Raw genomic sequence first — 25,704 nt, forward strand, 5'->3', positions numbered from 1 at the left:
GTTGATAGATTTCATATGTTAAACCATCCCTGAAACCCAGGGATGAAGCCTAGTTAGTCATGGTGGATGATTTCTCTGATGGATTCTTGGATTTGGTTTGACAGTATTTTATTGAGTATTTTTGCATCAATGTTCATCAGGGATATTGGTCTGTAGTTTTCTTTCTTAGTTGTATCTTTGTGTGGCTTGGGTATCATGGTGATTGTAGCCTCATAAAAAGAGTTTGGTAATGAACCTTCTGTTTCTATTGTATGGAACAATTTGAAGAGTATTGGTATTAGCTCTTCCTTGAATTTCTGGTAGAATTCTGAACTGAAGCCTTCTGGCCCTGGGCTTGTCTTGGTTGGAAGGCTTTCAATGACTGCTTCTATTTCGTTGGGGGTTATAGGTCTATTTAAGTTGTTTGTTCTTGATTTAATTTTGGTAAGTGATAGTTATCCAGAAATCTGTCAGTTTCCTTTGAATTTTCAAAGTATGACCTGAAAATTTTTGGATTTCCTCTGTGTCCGTTGTTATGTCCCCCTTTTCATTTTTGATTTTGTTAGATGATAGGAAATGTCATTCTGTAAATATGTTTCTCATACTGAGTAATGGATAAAGCACTGTTGGCCAACAGGAAAGCAAGATAGGTGGGACTAGGAGACAAGGAGGAGAGAGGAAGTAGTAAGGAGGAGTCAGCATGGGAAGACTGGAGAGAGTAGAACACCAGCCCACTCTCCGGTAAGATGAGACCACATGGAAATACTTAGATTAATAGAAATGGGTTAATAATTAAGACAGAGCTAGCCCATAAGAAACTAGTACCTGGCCAATAGCATTATATCAAATACAGCCTCTCTGTGTGTGTTATTTGGGGCTGGTGTGGCAGTGGGACCAGACCAGCAGCTGGGGGGGGGGAACTACTCCTAACAGTTAATTTGCATGTTCTCTCTCTGCTTTTTAGTTAGTTTGGATAAAGGTTTGTCTATCTTGTTGATTTTCTCAAAAACCCAACTCTCTGTTGCATTATTTTTTTTTTTTGTATTGTTTTCCTGGTTTCTACTTTATTGATTTCAGTCCTCAAATTGATTATTTCTTGGCTCTACTCCTTTGGGTTGAGTTTGCTTCATTTGTTCTAAGGCTTTCAGTTGTGCTGTTAATTCTCTAATGTGATTATGCTCCATTTTCTTCATATAGGCACTTAGTGCAATGAACTTCCCTCATAATACTGCTTTCAAGGTGTTCCATAAGTTCAGGTATGTTGTGTCCTCATTCTTGTTAAATTTTAGGAAGTACTTATTTTCTTTCTTTATTTCTTCTTTGACCCAGGTATGGTGCAATTGTGCATTGTTCAGTTTCCATGAGTTTGTAGGGTTTCTGCTATTTGTGTTGTTGTTGAATTCCAACTTTAAAACATGGTGGTCTGATAAGATACAGGGGACTATTTCAATTCTTTTGTATGTGTTGAGGTTTGTTATGTCGCCTAGTATGTGGTCGATTTTAGAGAGGGTTCCATGTAGAGCAGAGAAGAAGGTATATTCTTTTGTGTTTGGATGGACTGTTCTATAGATGCCTGTTAAACCCAATAGAGACATAACTTCTGTTAGTTCTTTTGTTTCTTTGTTAAGTTTCTGACTGGTAGTCCTGTCTAACAGTGAGAGTGGAGTCTCCCACTATTAAGTGTGTGAGGTTTTATGTGAACTTTGATTTTTAATAGCATTTCTTTTATATATGTGTGTGCCTTTGTATTTGGGGCATAGATGTTCAGAATTGAGACTTTGTGCTGATGGATTTCTCCTGTGATGAATACAAAATGACCATCTCTTTGGATTAACTTTGGTTTGAGTCTAACTTGTTAGATATTAGGATAGCCACACCTGCTTGCTTCTTGGGTCTATTTGATTGGAAGATCTTTTCCCAGCCCTTTACTCTGAGGTAATGTCTATCTTTGAAGCTTAGATGTGTTTCTTGTAAGCAGCAGAAGGATGGAGTCTATCTTCATATCCATTCTGTTAGCCTGTGTCTTTTTATAGGTGAGTTAAGACCATTAATGTTGAGGGAAAGTAAGGACCATTGATTGTTAATGCATGTTTGTTTTAGATTTGTTATTGGCGGTGGTATTTTGAATATATTTGTCTTGCTTTACCCTTGGGTTCTGGTGAAGTGGGATTATCTGTTGCCTATGTCTTTTTGAGCATAGTTAGCTTCCTTGGGTTGGAGTTTTCCTTCCAGAACTTTCTGTAGGGCTGGATTTATAGATACATATTGTGAAAATCTGGCTTTGTCATTAAATATCTTGTTTTCTCTGTCTATAGTGATTGAGTTTTGCTGGGTATAGTAGCCTGGGATGGCATCTGTGGACTCTTAGTCCTTGTAGAACATCTATCCAGGACGTTCTGGCCTTGAGAGTTTCCATGGAGAAGTCAGGTGTAATTTTGATAGGTCTGCCTTTATTTGTTACCTGGCCTTTTTCCTTCACTGCTCTTAATATTCTTTCTTTATTCTGTATGTTAAGTATTTTGATTATTATGTGTTGAGGGGCCTTTTTTCTTTGGTCCAATCTATTTGGTGTTCAGTATGCTTCTTGTACTTTCATGAGTGTGTCCTTCTCAGATTGGGAAAGTTTTCTTCAATGATTTTGTTGAATATGTTTTCTGTACCTTTGAGCCGGGCCTTCCTCTAAACCTATTATTCTTAGGTTTGGACTTTTCATGGTGTCCCAAATTTCCTGGGTGTTTTGTGTTAAGGATTTATTGGATTTACAATTTTCTTTGGTTGATGAATCTATTTCCTCTAGTTTAACTTCCGTGCCTGAGATTCTCTCTTCCATCTCTTGAATTCTGTTGGTTATGCTTGCATCTGTAGTTCCCTATCATTTGCCCAGTCTTTCTATTTCTACTATTTCCAGCATTCCTTCAGTCTGTGTTTTCTTTATTGTCTCTATTTCAGTTTTCAAGTCTTGAACCGTTTCCTTCACCTGTTTAATTGTTTTTTTCTTGGTTTTCTGTACTTTCCTTAAGAGATTTGTTCATTTCTTCCAATTTTTTGTTTGTCTTTTCTTCCATTTCTTTAAGGGATTTTCTCATTTTGTCTTTGAGGACCTCTATCATTTTTATGACTATATTTTTGAAGTTGTTCTCTTCTGCTTCATCTGCTTTTGGGTGTTTAGGTCTAGTTGGTGCAGAGTCCCTAGATTCTGGTGGTGTCATGCTTGTCTTTCTATTGTTAGGTGTTTTCTTGTATTGTCGTCTTCCCATCGCTTCTTTCAGTAGGTGCAGGTGGAGCCTCTCTCTCTCTCTCTCTCTCTCTCTCCTACTCCCCAAGTGGGCTTAGGTGGGTCAGAAGTTCGATGTCTGTAGCTCTGGGTGGTTCAAGCTCTCTGGGTTTTCTCTCCTCAGGCAGGGGCCTGGCGATTGGGGTCAAAGATCAGGCTCCAGCAGAAGACTGGGGATGGGTGTCAAAGATCCCACAGGCTGGGACTCAGGATGTTACTGTGCTGATAGGCAGATCTAGCCGGGGCCTGGCACTCTCCAGCAGAGGCTGGGTGATGGGGGTCAAGGATCCAGCTAGCAGGAACTCAGGATGGCCTCGAGGGGATAGGTGGATCTCTGGGAGGGGCCTGGAACTCCAGTAGAGGACCAGAGGTGGGGGTCAGAGGCCAGGCAGGTGGGGATTCCAGGTAGTCCTGCATGGATAGGCAGATCTAGTGTGCTCAGAACAGCTCCAGGAAGTTCCCTGAAGGTGTCTGGATTGTTGGCTCCACCCTCTGTCCCAGTGTTCAACCATAGCAGTGGGACAGTGGGCTTGGTAGAGCACAGGGTAGGGGGAGGGCAGGCTCTTGGTGGGGGTGAGTGGGGGTGTATCAGAGCACCAGAGTGCTCTCAATGGGGACAGGACACAGGGGGAGTGAGATCTGGGGCCAATCCAGGGAATTCCAGGGAAGGTTGTGTGTGTGGGTGATTCAACCTGAATTGGTGCCAGACTCACCTCTAGCAGAGGCCTGGCAATGGTCAAAGATCCCTGCAGGCTCAGACTCAGGATGTTCCTGAGCTGATAGGCGGATCTAGCCGGGGCCAGTAAGTTGGTTTTGTAGGTGTTGGAAATCATAGCACACAAATACTCAAAGGAATATTATGGTGGAATGTTGGGTGCATTATACAAACCTTCTAAATTTTTCTGTATGACAAGTTTAAAATGTTGTTGGCCTTCCATTTGCTTATTATAGCTGGAATGTTAATATAGAATGAATGAAGACAAATTATATTTACACATTTGTAGGAAAATGCCATAATGAATCTCATTGCTTCTTATAGCAGCCATAATTTTATAATATTATTATTTGTTTTTTGAGACGGAGGTTCTCTGTAGTTTTGGAGCCTGTCCTGGAACTTCTCTATGGACAAGTTAACTTAGTGTCCTCCATCTGTCCAGCACAGTGGGTGGAGTAGGAGGGACCCTGAGTAGCAGTGGGGCAGGGTATATATTGGGGGTAGAGCAGGGGGAGTGCCTGGGGGTTCTCTAGTTGCATGCAACAGTCACAGGATTGGTGCATCTCTGGGCTGGGAGAACCTGTCCTGAATTGATTGGTCAACTGCTGTTGCAGAAAGGATGCTATGCCTAGAAGCCATCCCAGGACAGTTGCTATGCCCTGCACAGCACTATTATCAGTAAAGCACATTCAGAGCCCTCCAGCTAACTTCTGATTGGTTCCTTGCCTCATGGGTATCTGGCAGTTCCTTCCTAGCTATTAGGGAAAGGTTGGGGGCTCAGCACTTGCCACTGAGTCAGGAACCTATGTCTTGCTGGGTCTTTTCTGCAGCCTATCATGGCTGCTTAAAGGAGAGGGCTGGGTGAGGGTCTGGACCCTTCACTTCACAAGTTGTGTCAGAGTGCTAGTTGATGGTCCAAGTTTGAGCTTGTAACCAATAAACCCCTGTGTGTTTGCCCTGGTGATGGTCTTGATCAGGGCTCTCCTGATATGGATACTGACAGGTCAAGCACCAGCAGGCAAGACTAATGCCATTTTAGGCTGGACACCATCTTGAGAAGCTTGGGACTGGACCCTGAACCCAGTTCCTGGAAAAACCACAAATGGTTTAAAGTTGCTCCGGGCCCCCCAAATCCTGCTGAATCGGTCTGATACTGAGGAAATGCATCTTGTCATGGTCACCAGGTATCTCAATTGTTAATATAAAGCTGAGGGGACCATGGTGGATTCCATGGCAGGCAAGGGTGATTGAGGCGGAGCACAAACCCTCCAGGTACACAAAGCTTAGCGAGAAGTTTTATTAGAAAAGGGAAGGAGGGGGAAGGAAAGAGAAAAGAGACGCAGAGATGCAGAGAGAGGACAGAAGAGGAGAGGGAGACAGGAAAAGCTCTTTCTGTCCTAGGGGAACTGTGGGGGAGAGAGCAGGAAAGAGAAGAGAGCAGAAAGAGTGTGCAAGTATAAGCGTCCTGCTGACTTGGGGGGCATCGGCCACCTTTGGGGGACATGAGAAAGCCGGGTGCTGCCCTGTCCTGGTGTAGCTGGTTGTTTCATCGAAGTCCAGGCTGTTTGGAATTCTCTGGTGCCTCAGACCTGGCAAGATGTTGGCTGAGCATAGTACAAAGTTAAGTTTCTTAGGTCCTGGTACTTGAAGGGAAGAGGATCGTAAGATGAGGAAGGGGTTCCCCAGGGGTTACCAAGATGAGGGGGGAGTCCTGGGACCAGGGAAAGGCTCAATAATAGTTACCTTTTTTTAGGGGGGAGGGACAATTTGGCTCCCTGGAACCTATAAGAATCCTTTGAGTTTGTGATAACATAAGTTTTAGACACATTAGCATTTCTATCATTTATAATCTGTATTTACATTTACTCTTGTTAGAAATGATTTGGTTAAAAGCATTAACACTCTTAAAACTGACAGATATCTTTAGCACAATGAAAAGCACCTTAATCTTGAGCTTGCAGTTATGTTCTTCGGGTAGTCCATGAACACTGCCGTTGCCCTGTGGCACATATTACCCAAGATTTTTTGTCTTTTAATTTCCCTAATGGCTGAATCAGCACAGAATGCTCTGCTCTGGTATCCACCAAAAATTCAACTGGTCACCCCGCTCGGGGAGAGGGTCCGAACCCTGTCTCTCCTAATGTTCATCTTCCCCAAGGGTTAGGACCTTTGGTCCCTTGTTTTTCTTCCTGGGGCAGTCCTTTGACCAATGTCCTTTTTCTTTACATTATGCACACTGGTCCTTGTCAAGTGGGGTCCTGTTGTCCAGGTTTCCTGGCTGTCTAGGGCCTATTTTAAATTTAACATTTATTATTATTATTAACCATTGTGGCCAAGATTTTAGACAAATTTTTTTGGTCTTTGTTTTTGTCTCTCTCTTTTTCTGTCTCTCTCTATCCCTATTTTCTGTTTCTTTAATACACTTTTCTCTCTTCTCTCTCTCTCTCTCTCGGTCTCCCTTTTGTAATACACTTTCTCATTAAATCACATAACTCAGCTTCCTGTAACTCTTCCAGTTTCTGGAGTTTCTTTCTAATATCCTAATATCCAGGGCCAATTGCCCTATGAAGGCCAGAGCCATCGAAGCTCTCTGGGCTTCTGAGGTAGGGTCAAAAGGAGTCCTTTCTTTACCTTACCCAAATTGGTGGGCCATCTCACGGCACCTCAGAGACCCACCACCAGAGCCTGTCGATAGACTTTCAAGCTCTCCCTACCTTTAGCGGTGTTGAAGACCCAACTGGGGTGAGTCAAAGGGAATCCCACATCAATCTCGTTTTGCATCTGTGTGGGCCGCCCATCATCCCCAGGGACATTTTTTCTAGCCTCTAGCAGCAGCTGTTGACAATCATCTCAATGAGACTGGTTAGAGAACATAAGGGACTCCACCAACCCAGTAAGGCGTTGGGGATAAAGGAGCGTGGTGGTGGTTAATTTTTCAATTATAAGGGGCCAGTACTGGAGAGGCTGCAATCTGGCCACCCGACACTAGGGGGCCAACTCCAGTGTGGCTCCTCTCTTGCCCCCAGAGCCTGAGCTTCAGGGGAGGTGGAAGGTCCCCTGTGGCACCCTGGTCTCTAGCTCATCCGTCCAGGTGAAGGATCAGAACTGTATCAAGAATGACTTTGAGAGACAGTGAGGAAGGATAGCGGTAGCCTCTGGCCGGTCACCTCATGGGGACCAGAGCAGGGAGGGAGCCTGGTGTCTGCCTGCCGCCCCAGCCCATGGCTTCTAGGCTGCGGCTAGGCCCAGGTGGCTGTGGTGGCTGCAGTGCGCTCCTGGGGGCCAGCTCTTGATCTGGATAAGAGCCAGGTCCAGTGTGAAGAACAGTTGCCTTAACAGCTTGGATAATCTCAGAGGCACAAAAAATCTGCCAGGATCTCCCTAACCTCAACTGACAGATTATGGGCCTGAGACTTAACTTCGGTCCAGTGGTCAAGAGTCAAAGTAAGGGGAGTTGTCACCATCTGTCCTATGATAAAACTGTAGACAAAGACACCAAAGACACACAGAACAAAAATGCACAAACAGAAACTAACAGATCCAGACACATGTGACCCATCTGTGTCTTCCACAAGCAGGCAAAAGAATCGGATGGCCGCGGAGGAAGCTTCCGCGGTCCTCCGACCGACAGATGGAGGCCATCAGGCGTCCCTGGGCCTCCTCACCTCCCAGGGCGTCCCCAGGGCGGCAGCATGTGATTCCCCCTAGCATGTCTGCTGATCACAGTCCCCTGGTCCTTACGGCCCAGGGAGGACAGCTGCAAACCGAAATCGAAAGCACGCGTTCCAGAAAACAGATACTCAGAACACACACACACACACACACACACACACACACACACACACACACACACACACCGGGGGGGATCCCCTTACCTCCAAGTCGGTTCTCGGGTGTGAGGGGTGGTTGCAGGTTCCTGGCCAACACACCAAATGAAAGACTGTCAGAGCGTGAACTTTCATGCTCCGACTCAGGAAAGGCGACACCCCAAATCACTCAGGAGAAGTGGTCTTGATGCAAACTGCATGAGGATTTTTTTATTCCAAGTGCACTGGGGTCCACATTCATATGCCACACAGGGGTAGAGGACTGAGGCCCCCGAGGGCAGAATTGAGACAGTTTTTATAGGGTTTATAACAAAGCCCAACCACCAAACCAATCATCCCAAAGTGTCAAGATCCCACGTGGTGCGGGCCAATCAGTTTCTGCATTGGTGTGGGCTCCTGGGTGGAGTGATAGTTGGCAGTTAGGATTTGGGGCCTGGTTCCGCAAGCAGTTTACTAAAGTTAGATATGCAGCTGGTCAACTCATCTCCTGTTATCCTTATTTAGCCAGAAAGCAAGGCCTTGGGACAGTTCAAAACTTGGGTGGTTATGTCTTTTTGAACAAGATGACCCATAACAATTTCCAAAAGCCAGACTGTTGTTGAGAATAACAACATTCCTCAGAAACTAGGTGGTTATGAATAATAATAATTCCCAGAAACCAGTCATTGTGACCAGGCTATTTCATGTGTTCCTTTTTTTCTGAGCTTTACATGTAGCTATGGTAATTTTTAAATACATGGTGGTGGGTATTTTTACACTTCCCTTCATGGGCAACTGTTAGTAACAGTTTTGAAATTCCCCTAGCTCCACATCAGTGAATCCAAAGGGCACCTACTCTTATCCAATCCTGAACAGCCAAGGCACGTACCACCCTGCTTGCAGTTTTTTCCTTTAAAAGCCCCTTGCAGTGGAGGCCAGGCACCCTTTCCCTGCAGCTGCTCTGCCAGTTTGCTGGACAGGGTACCTGCCGAAGCTTGTAACTTAACATTAAACCTTGTGTGTTTGCATCACTGAGTCAGCTCCTTGGTGGCCTTTTTTAGGGGTCTCACAAACTTGGCATAACAGTATTATAGAAGGGGAAAACAATTTAAAATTATTATTATTTTTGTTTTTTTAAGACAGGGTTTCTCTGTGGTTTTGGAGGCTGTCCTGGAACTAGCTCTTGTAGACCAGGCTGGTCTTAAACTCATAGATATCTGCCTGCCTCTGTCTCCCAATTGCTGGGATTAAAGCTGTGGGCCACCAATGCCCAACCTTAAAATTATTTTTATATCCTTAAAACTTTTATGTACTTATATCCTCAGATCCTTATAACTTGTATCTTTAGACTTTTATATATTTTATATTTTTTATCTTTATATAAATAAAATTTAAAATACCTGTTCTTGAAATCTGTATGGTAAGAGTTGGAGCCTTTATTGTTGCTTTAAGCTGGCAAAGCTACTAGTCATCAAAAGTATCAGAGTTCTTTAGAAGGATAAAATTTTACCTGAGTTAATGATTAAAAAATAACTGAGATTTATTAGCTGGCCGAATGGACAGACATCCCCGGGTAGATGCTGTCAGGACACCTGCTTTCTGCTGATAGCATGGGACCTGTGGATTAATTAGGAGCTTTAGACAAGTCTAGCTGATGTGAACACTCCTCGTATATTCAACAGTCTTGGAATCAGCCATGAACAGACATTTCATTGCCAAGGACATACAAATGGTAAATGACTAGCACATAAAAGGATGGTTAATATCATATTAACCCATTAAACCTGTACCTTGGCTGCTCCGCTTGAATTGGCTGTCAACCACCCAAGGTGAGGTGCAGAGCAGAAAGGCTTCATCTGGGTATCAGGACCCAGCAGAGGGGTAGTGGCCAGCAGCCAGCAGCCAGCAGCCAACCATCTCTCATAGGAGCCGCTGTGTGCAGCCACCACAAGTGACTAAAACCCATATATATGTATTTTTTCCCCTGTGGAAGCAAAAGTATATTTTTTCCTAAACATAATGTATCTTTGATTTTTATTTTAAAGTCAAAGCTTCCTGTGATGCATGCCTTGAATCCCAGCACTCTGGATGCAGAAGCAGGTGGATCTCTGTGAGTTCGAGTCCAGTCTGGTCTACAGAATGAGTTCCAGGGCAGACTACAAAGAAATACAGAGAAACCCTGTCTCACAAAACAAACAAACAAAAAGTCAAAGCTTCCTAAAGTATTTCGACTGGCATAATTAGGGAGGAGGAACATCACTGGTGAGCACAGAGTGTCCTTGGCTGCCAGTGTTCCATCAAGAGACATTTTGAACAGGAGCATAAGATGTCTAGCTTCCCAGGCAGAGAGAGGTTCCTGCCCTGAGATAGGGTTGGTCATGGTGGCAGGCAGGAGAGTTTTAGAGGGAAACAGACAAGTGAAAAGGGACAGAGGCCACACTTCCAACTATGGGTGGTTGGTAGGATGTAGGCTGCCAAAAAGAGGGTTTGATATGAGGCGCTCAGCTTCCATGAGAGGTGAGAAGGTCCAAAGCCTACTGAAAGACAAAAAAAGTAACGTGGAAACCAATATCTGTTCCTTGGAATTTGCTAACTTCCTCTCACAAGGCCCTGAGATAACAAGAATTCACACTGCCCCTCCTTTCTGCCCCTCCTTTCCTGTGCGTCAGCAGGTGGTGAGTAGGGTCCATAGGAAACAACCAGATAGCTGCAACTCCAGTATGCCCAGAGAAAATTAATTAGCACACCCTGAGGCCCTAAGGTCTGTTGATCCTAATAGCAGACCATCCGGCCTCCAAGGGTCATGTACTCAATGGACAGAGGGTCCCACCCCCTCCCTAAGCTTGTGGGGTTGCCTTTAGAAACACCTGGACCCAGGGGAGGGGGCTTCTCCCTAGCCTGTGTGCTGGAGGAGCCCCTTTGCGCAAACGTTTCCTGTTCATTAAAGCCTCTTGCGTTTTTGCAGCAACTGGACTGGGCATTGAGTTCTTGGGGTATGGACCGAACCTGGAAGACTCCTCATTCTGAAGGTCTTACACTACAATTTCCAGTGTTGCAGAGACTAGGGGAAGATCATGTAGAAGAGTCACAGGCAAATGTTGTGGTCCCTCCAGCACAAATCAGGGACCAGGGCGCCTGGCGCCCTAGAGATGGTGGACACCTAGTACGGGGATTTTCACTGGACCAAAGGCGAGAGAGACCACGGTCTTGATATGAGTCTTAACTCATGGAGCTACAGGCAGAGGTAGAGAATGAGGGGTGGCTTAACCAGAAATGGCCGTAGTGAATGGAAGAATCCAGAGATCCTTAGCTGGAAAAATGCCCGAGATGAAGGCTACAGGGTCTGGCACATCTCAGACTGCCACTGGCAGGAGCAAAATGCCAGGAAAACCTTCTGAGTCACATGCACCAATGTTGGGATGAAGCTTGAGGGGGACCTTGCGTGGGGGACAAACAAGCCAGGCAGACAGAGCTTAAGTGAGTTTTATTAGGGAGGGGAGGAGGAAGGGAAGAGAAAAGAGGTAAAGAGATGCAGAGACATGGAGAGGACAGAAGAGAAGAGGGAGACAGGAAAAGGCCCTTCTGCCCCAGGGGAACCTCGTGGGAGAGAGGCCAAACCATTTCCTGCTAGCCTCCTGGGCCTGTTGTCTGCAACAGACCCAGGACCAAAAATGACACAAAAAACTCCAGACCCCTTAGCCTCCTAGATACTTAGTTCCTGGAAACTATGGTCACAAAGAAACTGCAGGAGAGACCAAACCCTCCCCTTTCCTCTCAAGGATATTTGGTTCCTGAAAACTATTGGTATCTATGCACAACAGGCCGCCTGCGAGTAACAAGACAAAGCCACAGAATGCTCCCTTCCACGGCCAGCTGATTAACAAGTATTTCATCCCAAACTGAGACTTTGAAAAATTCCCCTGAATGTCAACCAATCAGTGAAAGACCCCCGCCAATCATTGTATTAGCTTAGCTTAGCTGCTGCAGCACCATTATGCAGGAACCTTTGTGCACATAGCCCCGGGTTCAGGACATGGTCAGCAAGCTAGGGCTGCCAAACAGGATATCTGTGCCAGCCAAGAACGGAAAGTACCTGAAAAACACCCTGTGTACCCTAGATAGAGCCAAGTCAGCCATTCATCTGGTTGCTACTCACCTGGTTGCTATTCACCTGGTTACTATGTACTAAGGGAACTTGTCCTCAGAATAACCCTGGCTTCATTTGAATTGACCAATGGCATCCCTGTAACCATGCATCTTGCTTCTGTACCTGCGCTTTTGCTCCCCTGTCTCTATAAAAATCCCTTTCCCCAGCCTGTCGGCGCGCAAGACTTCAAGGAGATCTTGTCGCCCCAGGTACCTGTGTATCTGAATAAAGCCTCTTGCTGATTGCATCCGCACGAGTGGTCTCAACTGATCCTTGGGCACGGGCTCTCTCCCGAGGGAAGACACTCCTTGAGGGTCTTTCATCAGGAACTGACTGGTACCTCTCCCCTTCCATGGATGTAACCCTGCATATTTTTCCTTTAAAAATCCTAGTAGTAGACAAGGAACTCACTCCCTTTGGAGGCTACTGCATCAGCTTGCCAGACGTAGTCCCTCCCTGGGCAGGATAGATCAATAAACCTTGTGCATTTACATTGGTGAATCTGTCTCCCTGGTGGTCTTTGGGGATCTTAGAGACTTGGGCACGACCAAAGAGAGGACGTAGTGGGCAGGGGTCTGTCTTTTATAGGAGTCCTTTGCACCTGCGTGCAGAATATGCAATCTGGACAGAGGCAGGCCAGCGTAATGCCTGAGTCTACACCAATAGGTCACCAGATGATACTCTAAGGGAAATTTCCAAACCTTACTTAACCCCAGGGCCAATCGACCCTGGTTTTTCCTGTTAAAAGTGCACTCCCATGCTGGTTTGGGTCCACTCCTCTCCACCTGCTGCCTCAGAATGCTGCTCTTAATAAAGCCCTGTGTGTTTACAAAGGTACTTGGCTCTGTGGTGGTCGTGTTCAGGGGTCCCGCGTCCTGGGCATAACAGCCACAACAATGCCATTATTTCTACCTGTGAGGTATTTCCACGTAATCATAAGCTTAGCAATTGCTTAGGCAGTCTTGACTAACTCCGCCCCTCCCAGCCCAGGAAGCCTCGCATTCCGTAATGGATTGGTGCCCTCGGCTGCCACTCAGGCCCTGTGACAGGTCGACTCTGAAATGAGGGAAGCAGGGCAGGCTTATAAAGTTCCGCCGAGATCGTCTGAGTTCTCCGGTCGTCTGAGTTCGCCATCTTTGGTTCTGTCGTTCAGAGTCGTCGGTTGGGCGAGCCTGCGCCGGCACCAGAGAGACTCTGGAGAGTCGTAGGACGCTCCGAGACTGGCCATGGTGAGCGCGGCGTCCCCGCGGAGCTGGTGCTGGCGGCGGCTGAGTCCCCAGCCTGGCTCTGCCCCCCACTGTGGGGTGGGGGCGGACGGCTCCAGGGCGTCCCTGGTTCGAGCACGGGAACTCAAACCCGGCGTTTTCGCTCCCCGCAGCTCCAGGCCAGCTGGGGCCTTGGAGTCACCAGGCAGGAACTGCCTTGCAGCCCTGTCGCTTAGCACAGCACACTGTAACTCTCCTCTCTGGGTTTCAAATGCCAGTAGGGGTGAGATGCAGAACTGTATGAAAACTCGGAAGCTGGATGCAGGGAGCGGGGTGTAGGGATTGGGTTTTATAGAATTGGGAGGTGTTGTGATGGAACCCAGCCAATTATCTTAAAACATAGTCCTTGCTCTGTAAGAAATCACTTACGTTAATTTTTACAAGTCTTATTGTGACATGCTTTAACCTTCGTTTTTCATAATCCTATACTTAAGTAAAAAAAAAAATATATAATACAAATCCTTGCCAAAATGACTAACTTATTAAATAGGATGATGTTTCTATACCTATAACCTTTTATATTTCTTTCTTACATTTTTTTTTTTGACTTTTCTCAGAGATCTGCCTGCCTCTGCCTCCTGAGTGCTGGGATTAAAGTCGAGAGGCACCACCACCCAGCATCATCCTTTTTAATAAAAATTTCTCAGAAGAGAAAAAAGACCATAAAAGTCTGTATATAGGCCAATTTGATTACAAAGTTCATAACAATTATGCATTTTCTTTTTATAAAATGGATTGAGAATTTCATACATGAATATAATGTGTTTTGTCAAATCCACCCAGCACTTCCTCCACCAATTTCCTTTCCTAACTTAATGTAACTTAAAAAAGAAAAACAAGCCCTCACTCTGCTTGGTGCTGCTAGTGTGTGCAGGGGTTGTAGGGTCATCGCTAGAACATGGGCAGTCTATCGGGCCACAGTGGAGGTAAGCGGGCTCTCCTTACCCCAGCAGCCATCAGTTGCCAAAGGCTGAAGTGATATTTACAGGCTCCCCTCTCATCCGTGATGGAATTTGACCTGACTGGGCTTCATAGCAATATTCAATAACACCTGCCTCTTTAAACCTTTCTACCCCCTTTCTGGGCAGACTCCTCTGATAGGAACCGGTGGGCCTGGAGCCTTCAGTGAGCTGCAGCTGGCTCAACAAGCTCCATGCTTTCATCCAGGCCAGAGGTCCATCTCGCTTTATTAGTTCTCTGGAGCAGGTTAGATAACAGCTCAGCAAAGCAGATAGCAAAATTCCCTTCTAGAGAGAAATGAGACCTTTACTCCCCTGATCCTGGGAGATGAAACTAGTGGATTTCCCCCCCTTATTTAGTACATAGAGCTGGAGTTTGTTCTGTGCTCTAGGTAGGTTAGTATAGATCCTACACAGTTGAACAGTAGGATTCTAGTTTTATGTGCCTAAAATTCCTTCCTTGGGGTGACGTTACGTGTCTGGAATCAGAGAGAGAGAGAGAGAGAGAGAGAGAGAGAGAGAGAGAGAGAGAGAGAGAGAGAGAGAGATTGGAGTAAGCCCCTATTTTGTGTTCCTTGAACTGAAGAGAAGCATGTCATTTCAGGGATTGGTGTCATTTGAGGACATAGCTGTGGACTTCACCTGGGAGGAGTGGCAGGAGCTGGATGCTGCCCAGAAGACCCTCTACAGAGACGTGATGCTGGAGAATTATAGCAACCTAGTGTTCCTGAGTGAGTGTTAACACCCCCCTCACCCCTTAAGTCTGAGCAAATACTTTTTCCTTGGTTAACAAGTATAGAAATCATCACTTACATTAAAGATTTATTTGTAGCTATGTATATGTGTCTGTGAGAGTGAGCACCACATGTGTGTGGGTACCCGTGGACACCAGAGGGCATTGGGATCTCCCAGAGCTGGAGATGTACAGTTGTGAGCTGTCAAGTATGGATACTGGGAACTCAAGTTGGGTCTCCCAAGAGCAGTATTTGCTCTTATCCCAGAACCATCTTCCCAACCTGATAAACTTTCTCAAAACTACTGTTTTGATGCCACAAACGGGTGGTCTTCTAGTAGTGAAGAATGAGAAATGAGGGTATAGATCCTCTCAGACCAAAGTTTCTCATTCACTTTATGAACAATGGTTTCAGAAGTGGAACTGTGGTTCTCATCCATAGACTGTCACAACACTCTGGCACCATTTCTTATTATTTCCAATTTACAGAGCTCTGCACAGTCAAACCTAAGTTGATCTTCAATTTGGAACATGGATGTGGACCATGGAGCCTAGCAGAAGCTTCAAGTGAGTAAATGTATACTAGGAGTTCAGCAGGCAGGGAGCTCATCAGATACTGGTCATGTTGAGCTGTTGATTTTTTTTTTTTTTTTTTAAATCACATTTCATCTAAACGCAGTCCTGAAGCAGCTGGTCATATTGCTGTAACCTTCCTCTTCCTCCTCCTCTTTTTCTTCTCATCCAGTTTAAGATGTGGTATTACTTCTGATTTTGTTGCTGAAAATTTGCCAGAAAATATGAGATTTGCCAAAATATCCGTATAGATCTTCTTAGCTCCTTCCACTGTTAAATGCTTGACCTAATTTCTTATTTGTCCTGTTGTCTTACTTGTTTTATACAATAGCTTTGTTATTGGACTTTTGTGACTTTATTTTTTTTTAATTTATAGTGATAGTAGACATTTTTGTAATTGTCATGTTCTCCATACTGATCACATGATACATCTCTTCTGAAAGAGCTTCAGTTAGATAGAACACAATGAATTGAAGGTATGAAATGAGTAATGAGCTAATAGCCAGGAAGAATGTCTACCAGGAAAAATAGTTTTTATGTTAGCAAAGGCACACAGTGAGTTTGCAGTTTATGGGTATTTTCATTTAATTTCCCTTTCACTTGAGATGGCTACTTTTGCGTGTAATTAGTAGTTGGATATAAATTAATGACTCGATAGTGATCATGTTTAGAATATAGATACATTTGGAAATCAGTAGCCTAGAAACATTTTAATGGTCTTATACTGTATTATCTCCTGCTTTCATTCTCCTTTTAACATTCAATAGGCTTCCTTCTCTGATCTACATTTTTGCATAATCTTTCTATGGTTACTGGTGTTGTATGAATTGTCTCTACTTTTCATTTCTATATTGTGTTTTCTTTCTCCTGAGTGGTATAGCAGGTTAAGGTTACAGGTGAAGAACAATGACAAATGCCTTACATAAAATGGAAAGATAACGGATCCCCATTGCTGCACAGTACAAAAACATCAGTCATGGCAAAACAGGCAAAATACAAAGAAAATCTTCTAGCATGTGTTGACCCTCTAATGATTCATTCCAAAGATAGGGAATTGGAAAAGATGCCATACACAAAATTCATTGCTACATGTAATAATGATCTGACCTTTTCAGTTTTCCAATAAATAGATAAATGAAGAATAAATTTAAATCTTTCCAAGAAATTCAGAATCTTTGGTAGGAAATTGAGAGCTATTGGGGAAGAAAATACAGCCTGAGCTCTTGGAAGGGAAATGCTCAACCATAACTAGTCTATTTACTGAAAAGCATCATAGAGTATATAGTGTGGCAGAAAGAAAAAAAAAAAAGCAAAACAGGGATTGTAGATAAGGTTGAGAATTACTCCAATCAGATGGAGGGAAAACACAGAGCAATCATGACTACCAGAGTACTTCATACCCTCTGGCTATGATTAAGAAAGCTAACCTGGCCCAGTGAGGTGGCTCAGTGAGTAGACTCCGCAAGGCCTCCCACCTGAGCTTGTCATTGGGTCCCAAGAAGAGAGCAGACTCCTTCAAGGTGTTCTTGGACTTCCACATATGTCCCATGGCATGCATGTACTTGCAACACACACACACACACACAGAGAATGAATACATTAAAATGAAAACAAAAAGAAATGCAACCTGTAAATCTGGCATAGAGTAGAGATGAAGGACTAGAGGCATAGGAATATAGGCAGACTAACCAATGTCTAGGTGTGAGCAATTTAAACCATGACCATACCAAAGGGGGGGAAAAAAAGACATGATCCAAAAAGACCTTTTTAAGGATCCTTAAAATTAAATTGCCAAAGGTACAAAAGACAGAATCATGAAACTGGCAAAAGAGGAATGTGCTTAGCTACTTTTAGAAGTCAAACATATTAGCATAATGTGTGTCTTAGCAAAGACTATAATGACCAGACAGCATGGGCTCATGTATTTGAAAGACAAAGCTGTGAGGGGAGATTTCTCCTTTAATATTAAAAGAATTGATTGCATGAATTAATTCTATTATTTCGATAGTAAAACAAAGCAAAGGAGACCTGAGTTAGAACCCTAGTATCTGTTAGCATAATTTGTTATATTCATTATAGAACAAAATATGTACAAATATGTATACTTACTATACATGTCTTAGTTGGGCTTTCTGTTGCAATGTTAAAATACCATGACCAAAAGCAACTTAGGGAGGAAAACATTTCTTTCAGCTTATAGTTCCCCAGCACAGCCCATCACTCCAGCAGGAGCTGAAAGCAGAGACCATGGAGGATGCTGTTTACTGGCTTGCTCCCTATGGCTTGCTCAGTCTCCCTTCTTATAGGGCCTAGGACCACCAGCCCAGTGATGGCACTGACCACTCCCCTTTCCACATCAGTCCAGAAAATGACCCATAGGCTTGAACATAGGCAAGTCTTGTCTGGGCATTTTCTTAATTGAGGTCCCCTCTTTCAGAATGACTCTAGCTGTGTCAAGTTGACAAAACCAACTAGCACAATATGCATATGAAGGCATGACTTTACTTTTATGTTTGAATTCTATAAAAATATGTATTATATTGAACTGAGACATTTTTAATATTGTAGATGTTTATAAAGTGAGTGCCCTGATTGACACCAGCAAGGAAAATCCTGAGCTACATTTGGGGCAACTTGAAATAACTAACCTAAAGACACCAGATGAAGACATGATTGAAGTAAGTAAAACATTTAATGTTAGGTCAAACCATATTTCAAGTATGAACATTAGTATGCACACAACTTTCCACTTAGCCCTGGAAGAATTACTACTTTTCTATAGTGAGCCTGATTAGATTCAGGCTGCAGAAGAACCAAATCATTTTCATCTAACTAAAAAGGCTACCAGACTCCTCAGCATCTTAAGTTTACATAACAGCAAAGTTCATAGTGTTAGTATTTTCAAAGAGGGGTAGCCTTTGAAACAAAGGCAATATTATTGATACATAAAGGAATTTCCTATCAAAGAGACTTGTAGTAAATTCTGTAAATACTTGAAATCCTTTCCTTGTCTACAGTGTGACTTATGTGGAAGCAAAGTGTTGATTTGTCATATATGTGGATAATGTTTGCAAGGAAAGTAGATCAGTAAAAGGGAACATGCACACAGAAGTATTTAGAGATTATGAGAAATTGTTCATTAAGAAATCATACTTTGGAACATTAGGCAGCTCATTCTAGGAAAAAGTGCTGAAGCCCTAATGAATCTACCAAATTCTTTTGTTTCAAGGCAAAACTAAAGACTCAACAGGAAGTCTACAAAGGGACAAAATCCCGTCATCGTAGAGCACATGTAAAAACATATCACCAAAAGTTAGAGCAAAGCCAGAGTCAGACATTGCACAGAGGTGGGAGACTCTATGCATGCAAGGACTGTGGGAAAACTTTCTGTACTAACTCAACCCTCATTAAGCATCGCAGACGAACTCATAATGTAGAGAAGCGCTTTAAATGTTCTGAATGTAGTAAAACATACCATTGGAAGTCAGACCTCACTGCACACGAGAAAACTCACTGGCAAGAGAGAACCTACATATGTAAAGGATGTGGGAAAGCCTTCTTCCGGAAGTCTCATCTCAATGCACACGAAAGAACCCATACAGGTGAGAAGCCTCACAAGTGTACAGAGTGCAATAAAGCTTTCCATTACAAGTCAGACCTTACTCGACATAAAAAAACTCATTTGGGTGAAAAGCCTTATAAATGTGAAGAATGTAAGAAAGGTTTTTCCCGTAAGTCAAAGCTCGCTATACATCAGAAAACTCATACTGGTGAGAAGCCTTATGAATGTACAGAATGCAGGAAAACCTTTTCCCATAAGTCACAACTCACTGCACATAGAATAACTCATTCATCTGAGAATTTTTATGAATGTAAAGAATGCAATAAATCTTTCCACTGGAAGTGTCAACTCACAGCACATCAGAAAAGACATGCGGGAAGAAGCTTCGTGAATGAAGAACGCAGGAAAACACTCCACGCGTCAGAATTCACGGGACATTGGAGAAATCAGACAGCTGAGGATCCCTACGAATATGAGGAATTCAAGGAAGAGTTCTGTGTAGAACCAGACCTTACTGTATTATATCAGGGAAATTCATAATTGAGATGCTTACAGAATGTAAAGAATATAAGAAAGTTTTCCAGTGCAAATCTGACCTCATTCAACACCAAAGACCCACACAAATGAGAAGCCACTGTGAAGAATGTTGCTCAAGGCTAGCCTTAGCAATAGAGAACACCATATGAGAAACAGCAGGGGCATTGTATTGACAGAGCTCCTCATGTGACTTATCTGCCACCAAAGGCTCCACAAAGATGATGTTAGAGAGCTCAATGGTTAAGAGTTCTTGCTTTGTTTTATTCTTTGGTTTCACAAGACAGGATTTTTCTGTCTGTGCCAAGGCCCTTGAACTCAACAGAGATCCACTTGCCTCTGCTGGGACTAATGGTGTGTACCACCACCACCTGGATAGAGCTCTTGCTTTACAATTATAGTGATCCTAGTACCTACTTGACAAGTCGGCATCCCTGCAAATACCTGTCACCCCAGCTCTGACAATGGTAGAGACTGGGGATCATCTGAACTTGCTTATTTCTGACTTAGCTGAGGCATGAGCCCCAGGTTCAGGAAGAGGTCCTTTATTGGAGGAATAGATGGAGAATGATGGAGGTGGGCACTCAATACCTCCTTCTGGTTTCTGTGAGTTTAGGTGCACATTTAAATACGTGTGTAAACAAAAATGTTGAAAGAACAGGAGGATGGTGAAATGGCTTTGTTGTATAAAGGAATTTATCACCAAGTCCAATGACTTAAGTTTGATCCCTAGAACCTGCACAGGAGCACAGAACCAGCTGCAAGTTGTCCCAGAGCATACTCAAATGAATTAAAAAACAAAAGCTGTGTGAGTACTAAAACCATAGTACAGGTAGGGAAGTAGCATGTTCATCAGATTCATGCTAAAATAAAACACTAAATTATCAGCATTTCAGATTAACCAGCTGGAAGTGGCTCAGGGAGGTGTGCTACCAAGCACATGTATTACCTGTTCTTTTATATTAACAAGTTTTTCCAGGTTATTTGCCTATCAGGGGTTGTGTTCTTAAATCTGTTGTTTGAAAAAAAAATAACCATGTGAAAAATTGCAATAAATTGATGCTTTATCACACTCTTTCTGTAAAACCATTCTTTATGAATTGCTTGCCTTTTATTTTTCTTGTCACCTGTATGTAGGCAGCAAAAACCTTTCAGTTTGAATCTTAATTTGGTTTTGTCAGCTGGTTCTACACAGAGTTATTGGGGATTTATCTTGACTTTTAGACCTCACTTCTATTGATCATTTCATCAATATTCACAGTTGTTCTAAGAGCTTTATTCCTGACAACCTTATCACAAATGTGCACAGTGATGAACTGTTCAGATGTCCAAATATTACACTGCCTGGGGCATGTGTGATATAGTGAAATTCCTACTTGTAAGGCATAGCTATCAAAATACCAAATATTCTTTGACTGTCAGTACATCTGTGGCACAAAGCTTGTTCGAGTAACCAAGGCCCCACTCCATGAACTGGAACTTATGCCTGACACTGTTCAGGTGGCTAAGAACCTGAGCCTAGATAGGTCAGAGGTCTAGGGGAAAACCAAATACTATCATTCTACAAAAGGAACAAGACAGTAATATGATTCTGAATGACATTTTGCTATACCCATAAATCGGTGTCTTGCTCAGCCATTATCAGAGAAGCTTCCTCTTGTAGTAGATGGGAATTAACAGACCCACATCCAGTGCATAGAAAGCAAGAGACCTTGTAACACTCAGTCTTAAATGTGTTACCTTCATCAATCCCTCCTCTTAGAACTCCTCCTACCACACCGCTAAACTCATGTGTTTAAGTGCTTGACCTATAAGGAGTGGTACTATCAAGAGCATGGCCTTGTTGCAGTATGTATGGCCTTGTTGGAGGAAGTGTGTCACTGTGGAGGTGGGCTCTGAGGTCTCATATATGCTCAAACCCCATCCAGTGTCTCAGTTCACTAGTGCACCTGAGGGTCAAGATGTAGAGCTCTCAGCTCCTTCTCCAGCACCATGTCTGCCTGCATGCTGCCATATTCCAGCATGCTGATGGACTAAACCTATGAACTGTAAGGTGGCCCCAATTAAATATTTCCTTTATAAGATTTGGTGTGGTTGTGATGTTTCTTCACAGCAATAGAAAGCCTAAATGAGGCAGTGTCTTCAAGACAGGGGGGCTGCTGAACATACAAACTCAGATTCTCTGGAAGTGCGCATAGTATCCGCACACTTCCAGACCCGTCAGGGTCCTAGTGCTGAGAGGGGCAAATGGACATGAGCTCCTGTCTCTAGCCAAGAAACGCTGCAAGACACAAGTGCTTGCAAGAAAAAAATAATCTGTTTTCTTAAGTGGAGTCTCACTGGGTAAACAAAGCACACACGTGGGTCCCATGCCCAGCAGTAGATGCCACCACAAAAAGTTGCTCAATGGTGATTTTGTAGATTTATTTTTTTGTCTCATATTGCTTTAGGCATTTTTTTACTCTTACAGGATTTTGCTTATATATTATGGTTTCTGATGTTGCATTGTTAGGGGTATGGTTTATGTGTCTGTGTGTGTCCAGCTGTGTTTCTTGTGATTTTTTTTGTGGAGCACCCCCACCCCCATTTTTGTTTGCTTTTTTTAAGTTTCCCGATTTTTTTTTTTTTTAAAGAGAAAAAAGAAGTTATGGAGTTATGTTGGGAGGTGGAGAGGGTCTGGGAAGAGTGGGGGAGAGGAATCCACAGTCAGAATCTATTTTACACACATCGGGTGGCTTTCTACTGCCTCAAACTTCAACTGCAGTAATTTGATGCCACCTCTGGCCTCTTTGGGCACTACCCTCATGTACACAAACCCACATGCATGGACACAATTAAAAATAAGAAAAACAAAACCCCAACATCATTCAGTCACTTAGCACCTTGTCTGAGCTTTGGAACTGGGGAATATGTAACTAACTGCAGCTGTTCTAATTTGCACCTCTGCCACCAGTGAGCAAGGGTTCCTCTCCACATCCTCTCTAACATTTGTTGGTAGATTCAGACTGGGATGAAGTGGTTTCTCAAAGTAGTTTTAGTTTGAATTCCCCTCATGGCTAGAGATAATTGAACACTTTAAAAAACACTTTTAAAAAACTTTAAAAAAATAACTATTTGTGTTTCCCTTTTGAAAACTGCCTATTTGATCCATTTCTTGTTTGGTTTTTTATTTCCTTGGTGTTTAATTTCTACAGTTCTGGACATCAGCTCCCTATCTGAAGTACAGCTGGTAAAGGATTTCTCCATTGTGTGGGCGTGTGCTCTGCTGATAGTTTCCTTTGCTGTGCAGAAGAGGTTTATTTCATGTAGTCCCATTTGTCGATACTTGGGGCTGGTTCCTGTACTATTTGTGCTATTTGTGTTCCATTCAGAAAGTTCTCCCCCCCCCCCCCCCCGTGGGAAGCTAAGGCCTAGCAGGCTGAGAGGTGGATCTGGAGTCTGGCACTGTTGGAGGTCCTGATTGTGCCTAGCCAATGAGGGGTGACCACACCACATCAGCGGATGGAATGCCTGGGTGATGGGAGGGTATATGAGGTTCTCCCATTGCTAAATAAATGAGTCTGCTGTTTTTCCTTTCACTTGACTCCCAGTGTCAAGTGCCATTGATATCAGGCCTTCTCACTTCTCAGAGGGAGCCATTAGGGCCCAGCAATAATTCCCTTCTTTTATTTACTTTGATATTTTTTGATATTTTTTTACTATTATACTGACTTCTGTGGTCATGTCTATTTAAAGTTCTTTTGTGTTTTGATATCTATTTTTTCTCTAAGTTTTGGAAGTTTTCTACTACACTCACTTTGAAGACTATCTTGGATAAATTTCTTAAATTCATGCATCTGTTCAATGAAATGGCCTATATAGTTCTCAATCTGTTGGCCTGGCCCAAAAATAAAACAAAAAAGAGGATCAGAAAACACAGATATTTACATAGCACTTCATAACAGTAGCACAATTACAGTTATGAAGTAACAACAAAACTAATTTTATAGTTGAGGTCACCACGACATGAGAAACTGTAGTAAAGGGTCACAGCATCAAGGTTGAGAAGCACTGGCCTATATGAGCATTAATTTTTTTTTCAAAAAGTTAAGCTCAGAATTCTTTCTCTGACATTCCTGCTATCTCTGTAGTTGGGATTACCTATAGGGGAGTTAGTGAGTAAGGGACGGGATGTGGGTAGTGGTTGTGTCATGTTCTTTGTTGGTCTTGTTTCATGCATCTGTTGGATCTGGACTGTCTTTCAGTTTTGATCTCCTCTTCTAAACCTGTTTAGATATTTTGTTTTCTGGGACTCTTGGAAAAGTTCACAAAGCACAAAGCTCTGCTATGGAGACTGGTGGGACGTGGTGTTGATGGAGATGCTGAGATGGCCACTTCCTGGCTGCACACTAAGCATGAAGGTGACCATACGGAGTCTAAACTGTGATTCTACCTTGAATTCTGTGAATCTGTTTGGGGTAGGATAACACATGATGGACATGCTGCAATCTGTGTATTATCTATCTGCAGTCTGTGGTTAGAGTAACAGATCTGAAGTAACCGCTGTGACCTTGGTAGTATACTCTGGGTCCTTCATGGACCGCTGGAATCTGGGAGGTCAGAAGCCCATAGCCACACTGACATCAGAGACCACTGGAGCCCAAATCCCAGTCTCTAAAGTCAACCTAGGTATAATGAAGAAAAAGTTGGACTCTGCCTTGATGCATATAGCACGCACGGGTGCTGCAGGACTGGTTTTGGGGTGCTCACAGATCAGGACAGCCAATGTCCCACAGAAATGGGGGGGGTGAAATCATAGGGCACTCTTTAGTAGAGGAGTCTAGTTAGATGAGAGCAATTTGTTCCATCATGTTCCAATGTCTTTATCCTGCTTCCTAAGAGTTAGCATTGATGGCAGGCTGGTGCCTCTGTGAAATGTGTGAATTGCCACCTCTGTCCTAGCACCTGTATCTGATCACCACCACATTGTACTGAATCAGAATGAAATGAACTTGCTTTCTGAATGTTGTAACAACCTTTGCTGAGAATCAGTTGACATAAAGTATTCTGTAGGTTTTCCATTAGCCTGACAAAATGCCCAAAGGAAATATACTACAGTAGAGAAATATTTATTTTGGCTTGTGGTTGCCAGGGTTTTACTTTGATCCTTTGGTGAGGTAAAGCCTCTTGGCAAAGCACAGAGAAGTGCAGTGCAGCTCACCTTGTGTACTCAGGAAGCAAAGAGAGGGAAGAGAACCTGGCAAACAAGTGTCTCTCCTAGGATGTTTCCCCATGGCCTCATTTGCTTCTACTGGGCTGTCTGCTTGGCATCACCACAGATAGGTGACAGAACTTTAGTAACTGGTCTTGGACATAAATCTAAAACAATACTGAATATGCAGTCTTCTATATTTAGACTTTTCAACCTTTGTTTAAATTTAAAGTTTTAAATTTTTGTGAAACTTTAATGCACACATTGTCCTGGTTAGGTTTCCTGTGATAAACAAGATGACCAAAAGCAACTTGAGGAGCAAAAGGTTTATTTAACCTCACAGAATAAAGTCCATCATCCTGGGAAGGCAGAATAGGAAATCGAGGCAGGAACCTGGAGGCAGTATCTAATGCAGACACCATGGCTTGCTCATCTTGCTTTCTTATACCACCCAGGACCACTTGCCCAGGGGTGGCTGCTAATTCCATTGTTTGAGAATGAGACCACTACCACAGTTTAAAGCTAAACTTAAAACAAGTTTTTTTAAATTTAATTTTTTAAATTTAATTTATTATTTTACATGTCGATCCCAGTTCCCTTTCCCTCCCTCCCTCCCTCTCTCTTACCCTCTCTGCCCCCTCACATGCACTCTGACCACCCTCCACTCCCATCCCCCCACCCCAATTCCACATGTAGGGCAATGCCATCCAGGTGGGGTCATGTAGATCTGTCAAGTCATTTGAAGTAGGGACTAGGACTTCTCTCCTGTCTCTAGGTTAAGTGAGTATCCCTCCATGGGGGATGTGTCTGCAAGGTCCTTTTGTGCACCGGGATACATCCTGGTTCCACTGTCTGAGGTCCCTTAGACTGCTCAGTCCTTCTAGCTGAGACCCAGCCAGGGGGGCCTGAGTCAGTCCCATGCTGGATTCCCAGCTATCAGTCTGGTGGCCCATTAGCTCCTCCTTT

General features: G+C 43.5%; 2 protein-coding genes across 2 annotated transcripts in view; both read left to right on the forward strand.

The window, feature by feature from the left end:
* Positions 1-25,704, forward strand: part of Prkcsh (protein kinase C substrate 80K-H) — a 283,668-nt gene that overhangs the window by 193,098 nt on the left and 64,866 nt on the right. The gene's annotated exons all lie outside the window — the stretch shown is intronic.
* LOC127231327 (zinc finger protein 809-like) lies at positions 14,719-20,615 on the forward strand. Its single transcript, XM_051196870.1, has 4 exons — positions 14,719-14,876; positions 15,368-15,445; positions 18,020-18,129; positions 18,681-20,615. The coding sequence occupies exons 1-4, from the start codon at positions 14,738-14,740 to the stop codon at positions 19,551-19,553; spliced, it is 1,200 nt and encodes a 399-aa protein (XP_051052827.1). The 5' UTR covers positions 14,719-14,737; the 3' UTR covers positions 19,554-20,615.

Source organism: Phodopus roborovskii, unplaced genomic scaffold, assembly GCF_943737965.1.
Source record: "Phodopus roborovskii unplaced genomic scaffold, PHOROB, whole genome shotgun sequence".
Taxonomy (NCBI): domain Eukaryota; kingdom Metazoa; phylum Chordata; class Mammalia; order Rodentia; family Cricetidae; genus Phodopus; species Phodopus roborovskii.

What these genes read in the sequence shown, in the direction of transcription:
- LOC127231327 (XM_051196870.1), top strand. Translation starts at nt 14,738, where the DNA reads ATGTCATTTCAGGGATTGGTGTCATTTGAGGACATAGCTGTGGACTTC. An exon ending in TAGCAACCTAGTGTTCCTGA is followed by an intron (nt 14,877 to 15,367) that starts GTGAGTGTTAAC and finishes TCCAATTTACAG; the next exon opens with AGCTCTGCACAGTCAAACCT. An exon ending in GAGCCTAGCAGAAGCTTCAA is followed by an intron (nt 15,446 to 18,019) that starts GTGAGTAAATGT and finishes TTAATATTGTAG; the next exon opens with ATGTTTATAAAGTGAGTGCC.